The 24405-nt window shown below is 35.3% G+C and overlaps 1 protein-coding gene across 1 annotated transcript in view; it reads right to left on the bottom strand.

The window, feature by feature from the left end:
- Positions 1-12256: 12256 nt before the first annotated feature.
- Positions 12257-24405, bottom strand: part of LOC141696001 (uncharacterized) — a 28664-nt gene continuing 16515 nt past the window's right edge. The window contains exons 2-3 of the mRNA XM_074500199.1: positions 13480-13535; positions 12257-13376 (exon numbers count right to left, since the gene is read on the bottom strand). Coding sequence (XP_074356300.1) covers positions 12257-13376; positions 13480-13535 — 1176 coding nt within the window. The remainder of the gene's footprint in view (positions 13377-13479; positions 13536-24405) is intronic.

Below are 24405 nucleotides of genomic sequence, written 5' to 3'. Positions count from 1 at the left end.
ATTTTGCATATATAATGCACTATGGAAAAATAAAAATTTGATTGGAAGTGGAACTAGCAAAATAATAACTAGTCCATATCAAGCAATATTATCAACCGGCTAGAAAAATGGCCAGCTCAATTGGTTTGGCCCATAGCAACTAGCTAGGACGATTAGCTAGGCTTTCGTCGTATTAATTAAACTTTCGACTAGTTAGGACAATTAACTAGTCATTCATGAGAACATATGTAACTAGGGATATTTCAGTTTGTTTGAAAAAAATCTCAATGTCGTAACCACTGTAGAAATTTGTGCCTACCCGGATGACGATTTTGAAATAAAGAGTTTTCAAATTTGGGTCGAGAAAGACAATTATAACTCTGAATCGAGTGGTCTTGGCATCGGAATAATCGATAGCCTCTTATCAAATATTTCTTTCCAAATAAAAGGGTACACTCAGAGGTGTCCTTGTTCACATACTTTATCAGATTCTCAAATAGAATTGAATTCGGAATACCAATATCAAATTGATACCCTTACTATGATTTCAAAGTTTAATATATAATTTCATCCCGATTAGAAGAAAAGGATTCCCTAGGAATCTATGGATATTAGATCATCCATGTTTTTAAAAATTGTTAAATATTTACAATCTCGACTGAGAAGAGTAAGTATAAAAGAAGAATCAAATAAAGATATTCATTATGAATATTCGTCCATGAATTGAGGAGAAAAAAAAATCTCCTTGGATAATTGAAATAAAGTATAAATAGTTCGGAGCCGAACAAGAAGATCATAATCTATGAATGAAGGTTCATTAATCAACTAAAAGAATTGAACAAGTCCTGATGCAGAGAAAGACTATTCAAGATGGTCACATCAGAAGTTCAAAGTAGGGAAGGAAAAGGATTGCCTGATATGACTTATCAAGGCAATACGAATGATCAACAGTTTGGTGGGAGTAGCGTGACAGTGAGTAGGTGCCAAAATATTTCACTGATTATCCTAACTCTCGTTATTATCTTCCTAAGGATGATACCACCTCTTCGTCTTTGGAATTTCATGTTTCAGCTAGTGTCTCTTTCACATCATTTTAAAATCGCTTACTAACTTAACTTTCGCACGTATATCTGTCATCCAGGTGTTTTACCTCGAAGACCTTACTCATAAATATTCCAAAATCATATTTTAAGCCGATAGAGGCCTGCTACACGCATCCGTTACTAACTACAAGTGGCCAGTTCTCCCTGGGAACATATCAAAGAGATCTCTTAGGGATCTCAATGCAGTCCATAAGTTCGGTGGCATGTGTGTGTAAGTGAACATATATTACCAAATATATTAGAGGTCTACGAGTATATATACGTAGTCTCTGACATCATTTCTACCGAAGAATTCCAGTCTAGACTCACTGGTCTATCCTTTTAAAAGGTTCTAAGATCGAACTATCGCTCATTGTAATCTTACGATATTCAATTGTAGACATGCCATCAATTCTCGATGCTCTCGATCTCTGAGCTAAACCATCATAACCTTACAAGTTAAGCGCACTAATAATATCACGTAGTGTACTCGTCTTACGATAAAATTCTTATATTACATTCAAATATTCCGTAATAGAATTAAATCCTTAAGGGTATATTGGACACTGTCTCTAGTGAATTCGTGATTAATAAGATATTCACATCCTCATTGGTAAAATGACACCTTCAACTAGTTTGGGTCAATAACCTCAACTGTATAATAATTAGACTTTATGGTTCTCACATGTGATGCCCCTTCATGGGCAACCTATAAAGAACTACGAGTAACAAGGCTCGTGTTATCAAAATTTACTTATGGTGTTAGTAATATCGTCTTTACCCCAAATGCCCCAGAGACTCAGCTCCGAGTTCTATATCCACATCCTTGCCAAATCATATATGATTATAATTTTTGTTCTCATCATTCTGATAATCTCTAATGATTCTATTAGTCAAACTTTAATACCTCAAATATACATTTAATCTAACCTACATATTGAGGCTACATCCGGTAGTCCAATGATGAACTCTATATGAGCTCTTACGAAATCTCACATCTAGACAAAATCCTAACACTCTCGTCTCTAAGTACTATAACTTAATGCTCTGATACCATTTCTGTAATGCCCATAAATCCGGGATCAGGAATCTGGGTCGTCACGCAATCCTTCAATCATGTGTAACCTGCATTAACTCAATAATCCAATAATTCCATATTACAGACCCCCAATCTCACACACTCACAAGTTATAGCCTTAGAAATGACGTACAACAAGTATCATCTGTTATTAAAACTCAAATGTACTTTACAGGATCTCAAACAATTATTCATAACCTCTACATGAAGTTACAATAATTACGACTGATATCTTATACCTATCTGATAGTCTGGCCCACCTGAGACAAAGCTGCCAGGGATTCTCCCCATGACTGCAAGCGACTAAGTCCCACACCGACATACTAGTTATCTGTTGTGTTGTGTCATTTAAAAGAAAGCAAGAGTGAGCTATAATGCCCAACATAATAATGTACAGTATGAAATGACTGTATGATAAACTCAAGTAAAACGTTATATATGATCAATATGTTTTATTCAAAAATAGTTTTCCTTGGTGATACACACCTTCTTTTGAAAATAATTCTTTGGTGTATTTATTATCCTGCGAATACCTTAATGGTAAACCCAACACCTAGGCTTGGGTTACGGTATTGCATCACAATTCCAATTGGAAGAATAGGACATTCGTTGGAGCCACCGCATATGATGATCAGTCGTACTATAGAAATAGTAACCTTTTCTACTAGTAGAAAGACGACACCTTCGTATTCCGGTTATCACCCTGGCCGCATTCGGGCTACGTGTCCCATTTTTGGTATACACATACTTCACAAGTTCCTGAGTACACCGAGTACCTTCGCCTGCGGTACCTTTGGTAGTCCATCTAGCACACATAGTACCAGATTCTACCCCTCCCTTTTCCTTTAAAAGAATTCTATCATATCTCGAGAACTCGAATCACATCGAAGTTCCCTCAAGCATTTTGCTTGTTGATAGAAACAACTTGTTTTATTAGCGCATATATCTATGTATATATATACGTACTTCCGAATTTTTCGGAGGAAGTACTAAGGATGTGAGTTGACCGTTATCAACAAATATTTAAATAAAGGGGAGTTTCTTTTGAAACTTATTCAAAATATTTAAAATAAGTCGAGATAATATTCTTCAACGATCTGAAATTATTCGAATAATTTTTCCGAAAATCAGAAAGTATTATAAATCGGGTTTTATGATTTTTAAAATATAAATAAATCCTTTAATAAATAATTAATAATTAAATATCAATCTTTAAATAATTAAACCTCGAATAATTATACTTTAAAAGAATATTGAAATAATATTCCTCAACTAATTTATGTTTAAGTAATTTAAAGTAATCTTTAATAATACATAAAATAATTGGTTTTAAAATAAAATAAACATTGGAAAATACTTCTCCCTTTTTAAATGAAGATCTGAAATAATATTCATTGTTTGGGTAATTAAATAGAGTTGAGGGAATACGATCTTTAGATATCATTTTGAAATAAAATTCGAGGTAGTTTAATATTTCGCAAGAAGACATTGAGTCCCTTGAAATAAAATAAATACAGACTTTTGATCGTCCAAAATATCACCAGGATGATTCCCCGGTTTTTACTATAATATACATAGCGACCGACTCTCGGTCTACAATATACATGTCACGCTACTTTTTAGCGTTAACATATATCAAATATAACAATCCCGGAATACTTCCGGGTTTTTATAAATTTACACCAACCAATCCTCGGTCTAAATATATCGTTTCAAATCCTGTACTTTTATTATACCAAATCATCATATCTTATGATTCAATATATAATAATTTGTAAATCACCGTAAAAAAATTATCATGCATATATCATAGTATTTAAAAGCAATCACAATACAATTGTTCTAAAGAGGTAAGGTTTAAAAACTTGCCTGAAGTCCAAAACATGTTTCCCCGACTTCCTCTCGTTCCGGGTTTTCTAATCAACAAACATCGTAATCTTAATCAGTATTCCTACTCTCATCACCAACTTATATTTCTAGTAAGTTCAATACTTCATAATTTTCATTATTCGACAGACTCGAAATAAGTATCACTCCTTGGTCGAAACGGACGGTCAAAGTGGTTTTCCTGAATTGACTTTACCGAATATTACTATTACGCGACTCACACTCTATCATTTTTAATAAATCGTAAAATTAATATTTTAATACGAAACCACATCGAGGAGATTCTTGAGTGGTTTTAATATTTATCCTAAAAGTTTCATTTTGATAAAATGAATCTAATTAGGTTAAAAGCATTTTAAAGGTTCGGTCAACTACGGAGTTTTACTATTCAAACCATTTTCACTAAAACATTGATATCTCTCAAATCGTTAACTCAATTGATGCACCGTTTTCGCGTGCGCGATCTAGAAAAAATTTAGAACAAATGTTTTTAAAAATGGTTTTCTAGTAAAAGGGTGAAAATCCCGAAGTGACAGTTTCCTAACGGGGGTTATTTTTGACATTCGTACTCCGTGCGACCTCGGCTCCGACATTTTTATAAAATTAAAAAATCAAAATTTTTACTTGAAATTTTTATTGCAGCTACAAAAATATATTTCTTACTCTCTTTAAAAATTTCATGATTTTTAAATATTTTTAAGTCGATCATTTATATTTACAAAGTTCGTAATTTGTAGCAGTTTTGTCGCGTAAATCCCTTTTACTAAAACGGTCATAACGTTTGATCCGTAAATCGGAATCAAGCGATTCAAGTGCCTAAACGATCCTCATAACATTTTATATCATAATAAAGTATCACTTTTTAGGAAACTACAGTTTATACATTCGGAAACTTCTGCTGAAACTTAAGTTATGTTTTATTCATTTTAACGAGGTTACGATTACGATCCGAGTTTCGTTTACGTCTTAAATTATTATACCACCATCAACAACCATCAAACCATCATCTCAACACTAACTCCTCTCAATAACATCATGTTCTTGAGGCAACAATCATCAACTTTAAAACTAATTAACTAATCATCAAGATAATATGAAATTAATCATCAAAACTATACTTATATCCAAGATTCTTACTTTTATTGAAACTTAAAACTTAAACAAAGTTTGGATGAATGTTTATACCTTCCTTGAAGCTTTTTAATACTTAGTAAAGTCCTAAGATCCTTTATGAAGCCTTGGTCTAGCATTAGGAGCCTTAAACTTTCATGAAAAATCAAGAAAACCAGTTAGTGATTTTCAGATTTACTATTCACCCTCAACTTCAAACATTTTTATAAAATTTAGAACTTCATGGATGGGATTGAAATTTGGTGCGTGACTTACCCATGATATGAGAGAGGTTTGATAAAAATTTGGTGATTTTTGAATGAGTAGAACATGAGATATGAATTTTTCTCTCCATGGTGTTCTTGAAAATCAGCATGGTGTTTTGTGAGAGAGAGAGAGAGAGAGAGTTTGTTGCTTCTTGAATGCTTCTCTTGGAAGATTGATTGTGTTTGATTGTTTATTCTCTATTATATGTCCTAGAATAGATTTATGTTGGCAAATATTTGGACAATTCTAGCTAGCATTCCTAGATTACAAGCTAACCTAGTTGGCCTTTTAGGTTTTAGCTCACTATTCTTAGCCTTGAATGATCATTCCTACATCTCTAGCTTACTATTTGATAAAGTAGCCATGGTTACTTTTCTACCATGGTTAGTTAGTGAGATACATTTATTTATTCGTTTACGCGTTTGTTCAATCGTTTAAATATTTTCGTAATAATTTCTCGTAAACGGTTCGCGGCGTAAATCCTTTCGTATTTATTTTTTATGTTTTGAAGTATCGTCCTTGGATATAAATCCGTGTGATTTTAAATTAGTAATTATGTTGTGATTCCCGTAATCCTTGATGGTTCGTAGATACGGTCATTTTTCAAAGTTCGTTTTCTTCGAAAACTAATAGCGTTTACATACACTCATTTGGCACGTATAATCACAATATCAACTCGGAATCTTAAATTAAAAACTCGTATATGGTGTGGTCGCAAAACTTTTTATTAAACTGTAAGTTACTATTCATAAGGTCTTTTACCGATATCAAAAATTTGGGTTTTTACACTTAATACAAACCAACTTATTTAAAATAACCTGACACATCTAACTTTCTACGGAAACTCGCAAACCACACCTGGTCTGACACGACAATCTCAGAGGAGCTCGATATAGGAGGAACTGAAATTTGGCCCTAAAAAATATTAAAATCACAAATAAATCAAGAAAAATAGTGTTTTTGCTAATTTTTCTTGAATAATAAACTGGCTGGCTTTGTGCATTGATTCCAACTTTACTTGTACACTTTTATATGAATATACAAAACATTTTTTCAAGGGTGAACGATCAATCGCTCAGCAGTACCAATATATGAATAATAAGCAAAACAGTTTATGATAAACAAGTATAGGAACATCAATCATAACTCGTTTATAAAAACAAGTAAAATGTGTGTAAACTGGATATCAATAATTAGCATGCTTTATAAAACAATAACATCAATCGTGTGTTGTGCAAATACCATAGTCCAATTTTAGCATGCTATTTTCATATCCAAATCATCTGTTCTATTACGGGAACCACAAAACCATTTGTCCCGTTACGGGGACCCAAAATCATTTGTTCCGTTACGGAAACCACGAAATCTCGCTCAGATATGTATATATTGGATGAACAATGATGAGAGAGTTGATCAGGCTATCACCATCGGATGGCTCCATCTGCCATCTCATAAAATTTATTCCAGAACTCAAAGAATAGTTAGGTCTCTGTCACGCTGGATTAAGTAGTTTAAATAGGGTGCACAACCAACTTAGCCTGCTACGCCATCTTCCTGGCCGTTATGGGCCCTTGCACACGCTCATCCAATTATCTGATATATTTTATCCAGTTTTTAAACCACTTATACCTATCTCTTTTCAAAACAGTTTTATCACAATACACTTTCCAAAAACCTTTCTAATTTATTCACAATTTCGAGATAGGCATTTTCAGAAGTTACTTTTCCCCAAAACATAAGTTAACAAAACATTTTTAAAACTCAGGGGATACGTAACTTAAAACGTTCTGTTCTAGTACAGAATTTAAATCAACAATTATTTATATAATACTGAACTATAAAAGATATGGTCAGGGGTAATTGCCTCAATACACTTGAACAACTATTGCTGGCGGGCCTTGCACCGACCAGGATGCTCGGGATTTCGATTGGAACCTACAGAATCGAAATATTGTAAATTAGACGACTGAATATGCTTTACATATCCTCGCTAACAATCTACCTGTATGTTAACAAAATCCGACTCGTAATATACGTATTATTATAATACACGTATCAATTAGGGTTCATGTCCTCTAAAGTCGGTTCGGTATTCATTTTCAGAAAATACGTAAATCCATCATTTTTGGAAATTAGGGTTATTGGTTATTTTTGCCAAAATATTTCACCACGACATGTAATCAGATTTCGTATAAGATATTTATATATGCATATATATATTCGTTCGACGTCCCGATGATTACATGATACGTTCCCCTATTTCCGTAATTTGATTTCTCAGAAATTGGGCAGCGTTTCCTCTATTTATCATACTATCCCGTCGAAACATAATCGACGTCAATTCACAACAATCACAACAATAATCCATAATTCTGCAATTCCCGACCACTGATATAAATCAATTACTAATCATCATTATTATTAGTATTTTATGTTTTTATTCGTAGGACTCAGAAATATTCATCACCGTCCACCGTCAGCTTATCAAAATTCATCGCTGGTGGCGGCGAATCTCCGAGGTACCCGTTTCGGATGCCAAATCACGAGTTTTACCGATTAATTCTCAAATACCAATAATATCAACTATTCAAATAATCATTAAAATTTATTCGAACTTCTCATATAAATTCGAATAAATATCATAATTAAAATTGAATAATTAAAATATATGTTTGCAACCGAATTTGAGGCCAATAACCAAGAATCAATTCGAATTAATTTGAATTAAGCAACACAAAACAGACAACCATCTACACGCGCATAGGCGCACAGGTACGCACACGACCACCTTGCCGGAAAATTCGGCGGCAGCCGAAAAATAGAGCATAACACACCAAAAACACACACACGCACATATATACACACACTATATATATATATACATATAAAAAGAGAACAACAGGAAGCAAAGCTGGGGAGTAAAACCGGAAACAAACCGGAAAGAAACATCGCCGGAAATAAAAAAGCACGGCAGCGAAGCACCTGAACCAAGGGGGAAAACGGGGAAGAAAAGAAATCGAGGGGAGAAACAAGAGACGCGAGAGAGATTAAGCAGGGGAGAGAGACGCGACGAGAGAGATTAGGAAGAGAGAGATGCCAGAAGGATAAGATGAAGAAAAGGGATAAGAATTAGGGGAGTTTATTACGTTTTATCGCGCTATTTTTGAATCTGACACCGCGATTTAATATTTTTAACGAATAACTTACGGGTAAAAGTAACCTGAAAATTTATGAAAATAGTTTTAAAAATCTTGGAATAATTTAAAACTAATAATATAAAATTTTCAAAATTTTTAAATCATTTTTGGAATGCACATTAGACCCGTATTTTACGATTTAACGAACGTGCAGGTGAATAAAAGCCGAAAAATTTCCGAAATAATTTTAAAATTCTCAAAATATTCCAAACTTCATAAAATATGAATTTGGTAATTTTTGAAGCATTCTGAAATTTAATATTGAATTTATACTAAAATACAATCAGAAAATCATTCAGGAATAAATAATTAATGAAATGTTGATTTTCAAATTTTATAAATTCCTAAAAATAATTAAATAAATTATAAAGAAATAAAAATATTTTTAGAGATAATCCAAATATTTATGAAAAAAAATCTTCAATAGAACTACTTTTAATAGTGAAACAAAAACAATGTTGCTCAGCAAATAACTGTATAAATAATCCCAGTACACCAATAAACCACATAAATAATAATAAGACAACACACAGATGACATAACCAATACACATATTTATTTACTCAATTATTTAATAATTACATATTTAAATAATGCCAAAAATATACGAGTCGTTATATCCTTCCCCCTTAAAAAGATTCCGTCCTTAGAATATGATCTAACTAAACAAGTGAGGATATTTGTCAAGCATATCTGACTCTAACTCCCAAGTAGATTCTTCTACTCGAGGATTTCTCCAAAGTACTATAACTATAGGAATAGACTTATTTCTAAGGACTCGTTCTCTGCAGTCTAGGATCTGGATCGATCGTTCCACGTAGGACAAATCTGGTTGAAACTCGATTGGCTCATATTCAATGTCCTGGTTCGAATTAGGGATATAGCGCTTCAACATAGATACGTGAAACACGTTAAGGATATGCTACAGCTGTGGCGACAGCGCCAGTTCATAGGAAACTTTACCCACTTTTCTCAGTACCTCAAACGGTCCGATATACCTAGGACTCAGTTTGCCTTTTTGTCCAAATCTAACCAATCCCTTCCAAGGTGAAACTTTAAATAATACCAATGATCCTATTCCTATCTCCACATCCTTGCGATGTAAGTCCGCATTCTTTCTCTGTCTATCTTGAGCTACTTCTAACCTTTTTCGAATCAATACAACTGCGTCCTTGGTTTGCTGAACCAACTCAGGACCTAACAACTTCTTTTCTCCTACTTCATCCCAATAAAGTGGGGGACCTACACTTACGTCCATACAAAGCTTCGTATGGTGGCATTCCTATACTAGCATGATAACTATTATTATTGGAAAATTCAATTAACGGTAGGTGATTATCCCAGTTTCCTTTAAAGTCCAAAACACACACTCTCAATATATCTTCTATTTTTTGAATCGTCCTTTCACTTTGGCCATCTATCTGAGGATGGTAAGCGGTACTCATCTTTAACTGAGTTCCTAAACATTATTGGATTTCATCCAAAATCTTGAATTAAACCTTGGATCTCGAACATATACAATCGACATAGGGACTCCATGCTTGGTCACAATTTCATCCAAATATAGCTTGACTAGATTATCCAAAGAATATCTTTCATTGATCGGGAGGAAATATGCAGACTTCGTTAACCTATCAATAATTACCCAAATAACATCATGGTTCGACTTCATCTTTGGTAGTCTAACTATAAAATCCATTGTAATTTCTCCCCATTTCTACTTTGGAATCTCTAAAGGTTATAGCAATCCACTTGATCTTTGATGTTCTGCCTATACTGTTTGACAAGTGTGACATTTACTAACCCAATTTGCTATTTCCTTTTTCATTCCTGGCCACCAAAAGTTCTGCTTCAAATCCTGATATATTTTAGTACTCCCAGGGTGAATAGAAAACCTAGAGTTATGAGTTTCCCGAAAGATCTCATTCTTCAGTTTAGTCACATTGGGGATCCATATTCTTGAGGAAAATCTAAACATACCTTTATTGTCCTTTTGAGTACAAATTTCTTCTCATGTCAAACTATCTAGTCCTTGATCCATTATTTCTTCCTGGCACTTCTTAATCTTGTCCATCAATTATGGCTAAAAGGTACTCTCAGACAATTGCTCCTTATTACCTTCTGGCTTTCGAACTTCAATTTCCAACTTTTTCAATTCTTTCGCTAATTCTTCACCAATCTTAATCACATTCAATCTTTCCTTCCTGCTCAAAGTATCTGCCACTACATTGGCTTTGCATGGGTGGTAGTTAATGGAATAATCGTAATCCTTAATCAGTTCTAGCCATCTCTATTATCTCATATTTAGATCCTTTTGGGTGAATATATACTTTAAGCTATTATGGTCCGTATAGATCTCACACTTTTCTCCGTACAAGTAATGTCTCCATAGCTTCAATGCGAACACGATTGCTGCCAATTCCAAATCATGTACTGGGTACTTTTGCTCATGGGGTTTTTACTAGTCTGGAGGCGTATACAATAACATTATCATGTTGCATCAATACACAACCTAAGCCCTTTAAAGAAGCATCACTGTAGATTACAAAATTTCTCGTTTCATCTAGCAATGCTAACACTGGAGCTGTTAATAATCTCTTCTTCAATTCTCGGAAGCTTTCCCCATATTTCTCTGTCCAGATAAACCTCTCATTCTTCCTGGTCAGCTTGGTCAATGGAGTCGCAATCTTAGCAAAGTCTTTTATAAATCTTCGGTAATAACCTGCTAATCCAAAAAAACTTCTAACTTCCGTCGGGGTCTTTGGTTGTTCCCACTTGGATACAACCTCAATCTTTATAGGATCCACCTTAATACCATCCTTACCCACAACATGACCCAAAAACTGAACTTCATCCAACCAAAATTTGCACTTTGAAAACTTAGCGTACAACTGCTTCTCTCTTAGCCTTTGTGGGGCAATCCTCAGGTGTTCAACATGATCTTCTTTAGTCTTTGAGTATATGAGGATGTCATTAATAAGTACAATAACAAACTTATCCAAGTACTCCTTATAAACCCTGTTCATTAAATCCATGAAAGCTGCTGGTGCAATTGTTAATCTAAATGACATCACCAGGAACTCGTAATGTCCATATCTGGTTCTGAATGATGTCTTTGGTATGTCTTCAGGCTTAATCTTCAACTGATGGTAGCCCGACCTTAAGTCAATCTTTGAGAAATAACACGCTCCCTTAAGCTGGTCAAACAAGTCATCAATCATGGGTAAAGGATACTTATTCTTAATGGTCAACTTATTTAATTCCCGATAATCAATACACAACCTCATACTTCCATCCTTTTTCTTTACAAATAGCACTGTTGCACCCCACGAGGATACACTTAGCCTAATCACACCTTTATCCAAAAATTCCTGAATTTGTTTAGCTAGTTCCTTCATCTCTACGGGAGCCATTCAATATGGAGCCTTTAAAACTGGTTCCGCTCCGAGAACTAAATCAATAGAAAACCCGATCTCATGATCTGGTGGCAATCCTGGCAACTCATCTGGAAAGACATCTAAAAATTACCTTACTATTGGAATCTCGTCCAGATTAGGTACCTTTTTCTCAATTTCTACTATACGGGCTAGGTAAGCCTCGCTTCCTTGTCTTAACAGTTTCTTTGCCTTTAATATCGAGAGAAATTTCTTTTCTTGCTATTGTCTTTGATAATTTACCCTGGTATTATCCCCTGTAAACATCACAATCTTCTTTTTCTTACAGTTAATATTTGCCTTATAATGGGACAACCAATCCATTCCTAAAATCACGTCGAAATCTCCTAGCTCGAAGGGTATTAGGTCAACCGAAAAAGAATGCCCGTGGATTTCCAATTGACACTTAGTATAAAACTGACTCACTGAAGCTCTATCCTGATTGGCCACTTCTATGGTTAAGGGCTCAGCTAAATCTTCCAACATTAAATCCATTTTATTCACACATTCTTTTGATATAAAGGACTTAGATTCTCCTAAATCAAATAGAACTTTAATAGGTACGGAAGTAAGAGAAAGCATACCTGCAATTACATTCGTATCCTGGGCATTGGACCTCTTAGTCATGTTGAAAGTTCTAGCTCTAGTTGTGCTGGATGCCGGTCCTTGAGATACAGTACCTTGAGTAGCAGCCCTACAATTCCTAGCAAGATGTCCAACCTTACCACAGTTATAGAAAGTAACTGCGGGTTTCTCTGAGTTGCACTCCGATGCATAATGACCCTTCTGATGACATTTGAAACACTTGACATCCCTTCTGCACAGACCACTATGTTTCTTGCCACATAACTTACAATCCACCGCTGAATTGCCTAACTGGGTTGGAGTAGAAGCAACTGAAGTGGCAGTAGGCCTGGCCTGGGGAAAAGTCTGTCTTCTAAACCTCCCGTTCCTATTTCTTCCACATTGCTTTGGAAACTTTTGACTGGATTCTCCTTGATCCGCCTTATCCGTACCGCCATCAAATTTTCTCTTTTTATCGCGCCTTTTCTTGGCGGCTAGATTCTGGCCACTCTCTATAACTAGAGCGGCCTGGACCACTGAGGTATATGACTTGAGCTGCAAGGCTACAATTCCACTACGGATTTCTAGCTTCAATCCCTGCTGGAACCTCTTTGCTTTCTGAGCTTCAGTTGTCACATACACAGGTACCAATCGGGCCAATTCCGTAAACTTGGCCAAATACTCTACCACACACTTTTCATCCTGCTTCAATTCCAGAAACTCAACCTCCAACTGACTTTGCAAACAGACCTTCTCCCTCCAAGGCACAAGTGGACTCCTACCAATAATTTACTTCACCCCTAAGAAAATAACTCGCATAGTCTGATTTGAGATTATCACTTACTTGAGTGAGGGTAAAGGCTTTTTCCATCTCCTTTAACCAAATCCTGGCCGCAACAGGGTCCACCTCGCCCTTAAACTCTGGAGGTTTCACCGACTGAAAAGATTTAAAACTAACAGTTTGGTTCACCTCCCTTTGCTGAGGTTGTTGCTGAAGCTGAAACTATTGTTGTTGGATTTGTTGATGTTGTTGTTGTATGAATTGCTGTTGTTGTTACTACTGTTGCAGAAATTGTTGCTGAAATTGTTGTTGCTGGTGAGCCATTTGGTTAGACTGTTGGCGTAAACACGCGCTAAATTATATGCAAGTATACGCGTTTGCAAGTAGTATAAGATATAAATTAGATTCATTCCCATAGAGACTGGCTTGGTTAACTAATTAATTTATGCACTTATGCAACAATGTATGGTTATTATTCAATGCTAAGACGATAACAATTTGAGGTTGTTTATAACTAAGAATTAAACTAACAATTATAACTAGGGAATAAGATTGATTGAATTAATATGTATGAAAAACATGAGATTCTAACTTCAATAAATACTTTATTCAATAGCCTTTTCATTCTTAACCTTAACATATAATGGTGATGACACTAATCAGACAACACGAAACTGATAAACACCAACTTTCTTTGCACGAATACCATACTACCATACATCCACAAAAGATGTTAGGTCACACAACACTGTAGAAGGGGGTTGAATATAGTGTTAATACAATCAAATCGATTTTAAACACAATAAAGTAAACAGATATATTTAATAAGATAAACTCTGTTATAATGGAACTGTTCTCTCTCAGTGATGAACAAATATCACTAAGAGCTGCTAGGTTACGATGTATAATCTTCTCGATAATGATAACACCTTTAGTGTAAACCCAAAGTCTGTGTTTATATAGTACACAGTTACAAGATAACTTCTAATTGATATGGAATATAATTATATCTCCTAAAATATATCAATAAGATATCTTCTACAAGTCTTCCAGTCTTCTAACTCTTTCCATGCATATCTTCTTTTGTTTAAGTCACGATCTTCTACTTTAAATCAGCTTCCTTCGTTATATGAAAGTCTTCCCGCACTTAAGTTCTGATATGACCTTAAGTTCTGATATTAAGTTCTGACTTCCATTAAGTCCTGATTTCAATAAGTCCTGATATGTCTTGTTTATTAAGATCTGAAAACTAAACATGAAATATATTAGACATGACATCTCAAATATATCTAACAATCTCCCCCAACTTGTAAATTATGCAAAATATACAAGTTAATAGATTTGATGATGTCAAAAACATTTAAGTACAAATGCAAATAAGAGTTTAACTAGATAACTAACTACAACTTACAGTCCTTGTAGTTTTTACCAATCTCACCGAGTCAATCTGAATCCATGATGATTCTTGACAAAGCTTGATATCAGCTTTTCTTCTTTAATCCTCAGGACTTGAGACATTGTAGTCTTGACTTGCTTCATATCTTCATTCTGACTTCCAATTTGATAGATTGCAGTCCTTAAAGCAGAGATATGGTTTCTTTCTAAACCATCATTCAGTCTTATTACACTAGGATGAGAAGAATCTTTATTGTAGCATAGACATTTCCCTTTCAGAATCACTTCAAGCTTAGCAGAATTCTTCTTCATTGGAATTTCACTTCCATCATTTTCAACAATACTAGGAATGAATTCTGTAGCTCTTGAACCAGAAATTCTTGCTTTATCTCTGATGGTCTTCAATATGAAGTTTGACCATCTCCTGGTAATATCAGACTTTACCTCTAAAAGGTAATGAAAGAATTGAAGTTCTTTCAGTGATTTGTTTAACACATCTGATTCTGACATCTGATATGTCCTTCCATCTTCAAGAAATAGAATCAGATTTTCCTTGACATTGTGCTTGTCATGAACATCCAGTACCACTTGAACAGAGATAACCTTATCAAGATGTTTCTATGTAACATCTTCAAGCGGTCTTTCAGTCAATAGAAATGGATCTCTAGTAGCAACTTCAACTCCTATTTTGATCTTAGCTTCATCATAACCTAGTCCAGCCCTGTCTCTTGGTTCTCTAGCATTTAACCCAATAGTCATGAAAGTAGACATTAATTGACTTTTCTTTGGATCTGATGGTTTGACATTTTTCCACAGAAGTTTCTTTTTATCAGCTACTTCCATTTTATCTAAATCAACTTGAGCACTGTCAGAGGTTGATGTCTTGATGATTTTATCAGAACTTGTTGTTTCTGTTGTAGCTTGAAATTCTTCACTCTGAACAAACTGAGCCTTGTCAGAGGTTGTCTTTGATTCTTCATAAATCTTCTTTCTTTTCAAAGTTTGAACATTTTTATCTTCAGCAAGATCATCATCAGTAACTTGAACCATTTTGCACACTGGCTTTATCAGAATTTGAGGAATTTTCATCTCCAATGGCTTGATTGGTTCATCAACTTTTACTTTTCCTTTGTCTTTGGGATCAATCTCAGATTGTGATCTTGTCTTGGGATTTGATGCCTCAGTATGTGACTTCTCCTTGATCACAATGCCTTTTTCCTTAGGCCTTGGAGGTTTCTTTGCAACAAAAGCTTTTGGCTTTAGATTTTTCTTTTCAGCTTTAAATCTAGCTTCTTCCTCCTTGAGATTTTCTAAATCCATTCCTGGATTATGCTTCAGAAATAATCTTCTAGCAATTTCCTCATCAAGTGTCTGAAGCTTGGGATCCTTGTAGTAGACTGTTGTCTGCTTCCCCTTGAGCTTCAGAGTTTGCATGAACTTTTGAGAATCTTGACTTCCACCTTGTATCGGAACATCAGGCTTTGTCAGACTTTGCTCATCAGAACTTGATATCAGATTTTGAGTTTGAGCAGCTTCAGAACTTGTCTTATTTTGAGTAGAAGATTTACTTGCATCAGTAATTAGTTTCCTTGAAGAAACCTTGTTGCTTTGCTCTTTTCCTTGAACTTGACCTCTACCCTTGCTAGGGTTTCCCTGGTCATCAGTTTCATCATCTTTCTTCTTCAGTAATTGATCATTTGAGCATTTGGACTTAACTAAGTTCTCCCCCTTTTGGCATCATCTGATAGTAGGAGTGAGAGAAGAAGTTCAACTAAAGATTGAATTTCATCCAATTGAGCCTGTTGAGAAGCTTGATTAGCCAGAACCTCAGAGATTTGGGTCTGTTGCTTCTCTTGAGTTTTCTCAATTGCTTCTACTTTCTCAAAAATAGTTCTGATAAACCTCTTTTTATCAAGCTTGGTCTCCATATCTAGCTTTTCAGCCTTTTCTAGAAGTTTGTCGACCTTTTCTTGAGTAGCATAGTGTAGACCTTGAAGGTTCTTGGTAGATAGAGCAGTGATCTTGAGCTGTGTCTTGATATCAGAATTTATCACAAGCTCATTAGCTTTAGCAATGTGCTCTGTCAGAACTTTAGAGCTTGGAATGAAATCAGTTTCATTCCACTTCTTGGTCCACTCTACTCCTCTGTGAGTATCTTCCCAAGGAATAGGAGCATCCTGTTCAACAAATTTCTTGACCAATGCTTCTTTTTCAAGTACAGGAGTTGGAGTATGTACTGAGACACTATCTCCAGAACTTGATGAAGACTCATTATCCTCTGATAACACTACAATGTTTGAGGCTATAGGAGTTTCTGATTCAATTTCATCTAAATTCTGATCTTCAAGTTCTTGATCCAGAATTTGTGTAGATGGTATCTCAGCATCAGCATTTAAGATTGGAGAATGAGTTGGAGATGTCTTAGCTGCTGTTGGTGGAGCTTCCAGATAAAGAACATTTGGTATATTCAGATTGTGAATATCTATTTCAGAATTTGCAGCTTGTTCTTCAGCATCATCTGTAGATTTAATAGGAGAGACATGAGGTGTTGGCAGAGTATCTTGAGCTTGAGTAGGGGATGGCAGAGCTTCAATTACAACAGGTTCTGATGAGATCAGAGATTCCTGATCCCCTTCCTCAGCCTCAGTTGTATCCTCAGATGTTGGCTTAGCATTATACCTCTTTGCCTTCATTTTCTTCAATCTCCTTGCCAATGAAGGAGTTGCTTTAGCAGCATCAGAACTTATAGTTCTCTTTCTTTTCAAGGAATCTGAATCTTGAGCTGCAGTTTCTTTCTGAGAAGTGATATTCTCAGCTTCAACTATCACAGGTTCTGATGCATGAACCTGTGCTTCCTCTTCACTATCAGATTCATCCCTCGGAATCATTTTCCTTCTCTTTTGTGAAGGCTGAGGAATAGACTTTGTCCTCTTTGGCCTGGAAGGTGAAGGTCTGATAGTATATGCTGATGATTGAGGTTGAGATGACTGTGTTGGTTTGAAATATGTCCTGATGGTAGGTTGTGGTTGTGGTTGAGAAGTTGTTGGTTGTGTAGTGGTTGGAGGTTCTGATGGAGGTTGGGATGGTTGGACATCAGGATATATAGCAGTGTATGTGGATGGGTCAGAGTTTACCAACAACTGTTTGACAGATGTAGGAATTTGGAGGGGTCTCAAAACAGTTTTCTTATTATCAGCAGATAATAAGTCAGTAAAAGCTCTCTTAGCAAGCTTAAATGGTATAATTAACTCACTTGCTAATTGGGGTGTATCAGAACAACAAGAACTATAAATAAGCTGACAGAATCTAGCAAAATATACTGTGTTTCTATCTTCTGTTATCCTATCCCCAATAAAGCCTAAAACAACATTTGTATAATCAAAATGAGTTTGATTTATGAGAGCATACCCGATTTGTTGACTGAGAATTGGGATTGCATCAAAATTGGAGCACTTGTTTGCAAGAGTCCCGGTGATGCAGTCGAAGAAGAAACTCCATTCCCTCCTTATGTGGGGTCTCTTCAACTGTCCCAGCTTCGCCAGAGTCTTCTCATAGCCCAGATTGGCCATTAGCTGTTGAAGAACTGGCTCTTCAACTATTGAATATGTGCAGTTTTCTGGCAGATGGAGTGTTTGTCGAACTGTGGCCAAAGTCAGCACATGGGCATCCTCCCCTATAGTAAAGACAATACTTGGGGACCCATTGGCACCACCATCATCATACACGCCTGACCTTCAGAACTCCAGCACTTGAGTTCCTGAGAATGTGTCTGGTTGGGCCAGTGCATAACCTATCTTAGAGTTAGCGAGAAAGTCCTGAACGAAGTGAAGATCTGATGGGGCTTCACTCTTGCTAAGAATAGCCAAGTAATTATTGGGGACAAACTTCGTTCCATTGAAATAATGTCTTTTGGTGCCATTTCTGTAAGAAATAAGTGAGAAAATATATCGTGCACAAGGTGTTTGATAAAAGTTCTGTATGAAAAAGCTTCAGAGAATATTAGAGAGAGAGAGAGAATAAGAGAGATTAAGAATAGAAAAGTAGGTAAAAGATTAGAAAATCTTTTAACTCCCATATATATACTCTCTCCACTCAACAATCCTTTTTTGAAGTAAAACATACACTTGTACACCTGTCAGCCAGTAAATAGGTAAAGCAGAGTTAGTGGGCATGAGAAATAAGCAATAATTAACGTGCACATGCAGTTTTTCAAGATAAACACGTTTACCACTAACCCAAATGATTATGACTGTTTTTATCTCACCTAATTATATTCTGATTAAATATGACCGTTACAGTATTTACCACAAATAAGTCAAGTAAAGAATAATGCCACGTAAGCATCAGAGTGTCCATCAGGATTTAATATCAGAACTTGACTATTATCAGATTTTAACAGTCATAGGAAAATGGCTTCTGTACTCAAAAAGTGAATGTTTGTTACTGTGATTCTTCATACAAATACTGACTTGTTTCTTCAGAATATAATAATCAGAACTTCCATCAGAACTTGTCCTTAGAATTTATGCAAATGACACTTAACTGTTTGTCAAAAACAACTTAATCACCACAGTAATTTTCATCATTCATATGGAGTGATAGTGTGTGCATTAGCAGAATATCAGATAAAGATTATAGTCTATTAAACTTCAGTACATCTTAGAAATAAGGCATAACTAAAAAAAGTGCTTAAAATATGTCATTAATAATGAAGTCTACTATAGAATAAATTTATGCAAGAATCCACCTCAACTATTTGTGCTCATTTTATGCATCTTTTGAATTTTTTTTTACAGTGGCTTCTCAGTGTAAGTGAGTCACAACTGCTTATCAGAATTTATGCTATTATCAGAGTATTTCTCCAGTAATCAGAGAATGTGAAAAGTCACCAAGAAAGATTTATTTGCTTTTCTAATGCATATTACTTAATACCAGCATTGCACTTGGGTCTTCCCTTCCACATATTTACTCTAGATCTCAAAGGAGTACCTGACTATAATTTTTTTTTCTTTTTTTTCTTTTCTTCAGATAAATGAGGCTTATCAAGCATGTGGTTTATCCTTAAGATTTACTGACATCAGAATTTGACATATAAGAAGCAAGAATCTAGTTTGTGACTTAGTAATAAGATACACAAAGTAAATTTGACTAAGCTCAAAATCAGAATTTGCTTGTGTTAATGAATTTCCACATAAACAACTAATTCAAACATGGGATTTCTAGTTTGTTAAAGACTACTAGGTCAGTATCTAGCACAGTAATCCTCATTGGATTGAATAGTCACAGAACATTCAAATCACTATTAGAGTATATAAATCCACATCAGATAACAATCAGCATTTAATGTATTTCAATTTAAACACAGATTACATGAAGATAAGACAATCTGTAAACACTGATCATAAAGTCTGATGTATGAGAACAAAAACTAAGCAGATTTAGAGAAAGAACCTGAAACCATTCCAAGTTCATTTACCAGTCTTGTAAAAGTAGATTCACATAGTGGTTTTGTGAAGATATCTGCTAGTTGTTGATCTATTAGAACAAAATGCAATTTCACTGTACCTTCCATTACATGTTCCCTTTTAAAATGGTACCTAATGCTGATGTGCTTTGTCATTAAGTGTTGAACTGGATTACCTGTCATAGCAATAGCACTTTGATTATCATAGTAAATATGTATTTTAGAAAATTCTAACCCATAATCCAGTAACTGATTCTTCATCCAAAGAATCCGTGCACAACAGCTTCCTGCCATAAAATATTCTGCTTCTGCAGTTGATGTGGAAATTGATTTCTGTTTCTTGCTAAACCAAGAAACCAACCTGCCTCCAAGAAATTGGCAGCTTCCACTAGTGCCTTTCCTGTCTATTTTGCATCCTGTAAAATCTATATTTGAGTAACCTATTAGCTTAAAATCTGATTCTCTAGGATACCATAATCCTAGATCAACCCTTGAGGTACTTGAAAATTCTTTTCATAGCTATTAGATGAGGTTCTCTTGGATCAGCCTGAAATCTTGCACAAGGACATGTAACATACATGATATCAGGTCTACTTGCAGTTAAATAGAGTAAAGATCCAATCATACCTCTGTAGTTAGTAATATCTACTGATGAACCAGTATCTTTATCTAACTTGGTTGCAGTGGCCATGGGAGTGGATGCAGTTGAACAACCTTACATTCCAAATTTCTTGAGTAAATTTCTGGTGTACTTGGATTGACAGATAAAAGTACCTTCTTCATTTTGCTTGACTTGAAGTCCCAGAAAATAGCTAAGTTCTCCCATCATACTCATTTGATATCTTGACTGCATTAGCTTTGCAAATCTTTCAGAGAGCTTGGCATTTGTAGAACCAAATATGATATCATCAACATATATATGTACCAAAAGTAAGTCCATTCCATGGTTGAGGTAGAACAATGTTTTATCAATAGTACCTCTGTGAAATCCACTTTCCAGAAGGAATTGAGCTAAAGTCTCATACCATGCTCTTGGAGCTTGCTAAAGGCCATAAAGTGCTTTATCAAGCCTGTATACATGATTTAAAAATTTTGAATATACAAAGCCTGGAGGTTGTACAACATACACCTCTTCTTCCAATTCTCCATTGAGAAAAACACTTTTCACATCCATTTGAAAGACTTTAAACTTTTTGTGAGCAACATAAGCCAAAAAGATTCTTATGGCTTGTAATCTAGCAATTGGTGCAAATGTTTCATCATAATCAATACCCTCCTGTTGAGAGTAGCCCTTAACAACCGGCCTTTCTTTGTTTCTTGTAATTATGCCATCACTGTCAGTTTTATTTCTGAACACCCACTTTGTGCCAATAACTGATCTATTCTTTGGTCTTGGCACTAGGGTCTAGAATTTATTTCTTTCAAATTCATTTAACTCTTACTGCATTGCTTGCACCCAATCAGCATCTTGAAGAGCTTCTTCCACTTTCTTTGGTTCATTCTGAAATAGAAAAGAATGATAAAGATATTCATTTGATGTTGCAGTTCTAGTTCTGACACCTGCTTTAGGATCTCTAATTATTAAGTCAGGTGTATGTGATTTGGTCCACTTCCTTGCAGATGGAAGTTGATTTCAAGAACTGGATCCTCCCCCATGATCCATGCTATCTTCATCAGCATTTTCTGATGCTCCCCCTGTAGTTATGTTCTCTGAAACTTCAGAATTTGAGTTGGTTCCTTCAGGATTTGATGAATCAGAGTTTCCAGAATTATCAGAATTTGGCTCATCAGAACTTAATGAATCAGAACTTGAAGAGCCAGCGACAGCATCTGATGCTTCTTGAGAGTCTTGAGTTATGGTAGGATCTTCAGCTTGCTCCCCCTGGACATGTGCATTTTCCTTTGGAGTTGTTACCATAGTTTCAATGACATCAGAACTTAACCCGTTAGAACTTACAGGATTAGAGTCTAAGTCATCAGAATTTACAGTATCAGAGTTTAAATATTCATTTTCAAATCTCAGCTGATCGTGATCATTGAAATCTTCAAGTCCATTAATCTTCTTATCATCAAAAGATACATTTATAGATTCCATGACAACCCTTGTTCTTAAATTGTAGACTCTGAAGGCTTTTGTGGAAAGTGGATATCCAACAAAAATTCCTTCATCGGCTTTTAGATCAAATTTTGACAGCTGTTCAGGATGAGTCTTAAGAACAAAACACTTACAACCAAATACATGAAAGTATTTCAGATTTTGTTTCTTTTTCTTCATCATCTCATATGGTGTTTTTCCATGCTTGTTTATGAGTGTTGCATTCTGTGTAAAACAAGCAGTCTGCACAGCTTCAGCCCAAAAGTAGGTTGGTAGCTTTGCTTCATCAAGCATAGTTCGTGCAGCTTCAATGAGAGTCCTGTTCTTTCTTTCTACAACTCCATTTTGCTATGGAGTTCCAGGTGCAGAAAATTCCTGTTTGATTCCATGCTCTTTGCAGAACTCTTCCATGATTGAATTCTTGAACTCAGTGCCATTATCACTTCTTATAATTTTAACAGAATCTTTGACCATCTTATCCAGCTATCTGACGTGATCAGTTAGAGTAGATGCAGTTTCATTCTTCTTGTGCAAGAAATACACCCAAGTGTATCTTGTGAACTCATCCACTATAACCATAGCATATTTCTTCTTTGCAATAGACATGACATTGACTGGACCAAATAGATCAACATGCAGTAGGTGATAAGGCTCAAGAATTGAGGATTTAGTTTTGCTCTTGAAAGAAGATTTTCTTTGTTTTGCCTTTAGACAAGAATTACAAAGGCCATCAGGAGCAAATACTGATTTTGGTAGTCCTCTCACAAGATCTTTCTTTACTAGCTCATTTATGTTGTTGAAATTTAAATGAAAGAGTCTTTTGTGTCAATTCCAGCTTTCTTCAATTGATGCTCTACTTAACAGACAGATTGTAGAACCATCAGAACTTGTTGAAAGTCTGGCTTCATAAATGTTACCATGCCTGTAACCTTTCAGAACCACTTTGCCTGTAGAATTGCTTATAACTTCTCAGTGTTCTTCAAAGAAATCCACATGATAACCTCTGTCATAGATTTAACTCACACTCAGTAGATTGTGTTTAAGTCCCGAGACAAGAGCTACTGTTTCAATGATGACATTCCCAAGATTGATATTGCCATATCCCAGTGTTTTTCCCATGTTGCCATCTCCATAAGAAACTCCTGGGCCAGCTTTCTTCACAAAGTCTAATAGCAGGGCTTTATTTCCAGTCATATATCCTGAACATCCACTGTCCATCACTAGGATATCTTTCCTGTTGCCCTGCAATCACAAAGACCACTAATGGTTAGTTTTAAGGACCTAGACTTTCTTGGATCCTTTGGCCTTTTTAAGTTTGTTAGCATTTGCAGTGGATTTAATTTCAGAGTTTATGCTAACATGCTGTTTATCAGAACTTATATTAGACTTTGCATCAGACTTTGCACTAGAAGGAATTAAAGTAACTTTCTTCAAAGAAGGTTTTATTTGATAGTAATTATAGTACAGACTATGATATTCCTTACAAGTATAAATGGAATTCCATAAACTACCACAATGAAAACAAGGATTTTATGGCTTAAACCTAACAGACTGACTCTTAACTCCTGATCGAGGAGGTAAAAAGTTTATATTCTTATTCTTCCTGCAAAAAGAAGCAAGATGGTTAATGTTTCCATAATTATAGCATTTCTTTCTGGGAGCATTAGGAACAGACATATAATTATTGCTTTTGTTCACACCTTCCTTTCCATTCCTATTTTTCCTAGCTTCCTTTACCTTGTTGACATTCCTAATCTCTTTCAGCTTATGCTTAAGCTGCTTCTTTGTCATTAAGCCTATGTTTACTTCAGCTGGTTTATCCTGTTTCAATTTGTCAGAAGTTGACTTCTCCTTAACTTCTGTCACAGACTCTTTCATCTTTTCAGAATCAGAATTTATAGTTTTAGCTCCAAACTTAACAGGATTTACCTTTGGCTTAGCAATCTGTTTAACAACAATTGGCTCAATTTGTTCAGTTCCTTTTTCATTTTTATCATCTCCATAACCTAAGCCCTCTTTCCAGTTTCCACTACTTAATAAATTCTGAGTTATTCTGCCAGAGGTAGTCCAAG

This window comes from Apium graveolens, chromosome 11, assembly GCF_009905375.1.
Source record: "Apium graveolens cultivar Ventura chromosome 11, ASM990537v1, whole genome shotgun sequence".
Classification (NCBI taxonomy): Eukaryota; Viridiplantae; Streptophyta; class Magnoliopsida; order Apiales; family Apiaceae; genus Apium; species Apium graveolens.
Note: the sequence above shows the minus strand (reverse complement) of the source record. Positions and strands in the feature narration are given on the sequence as shown.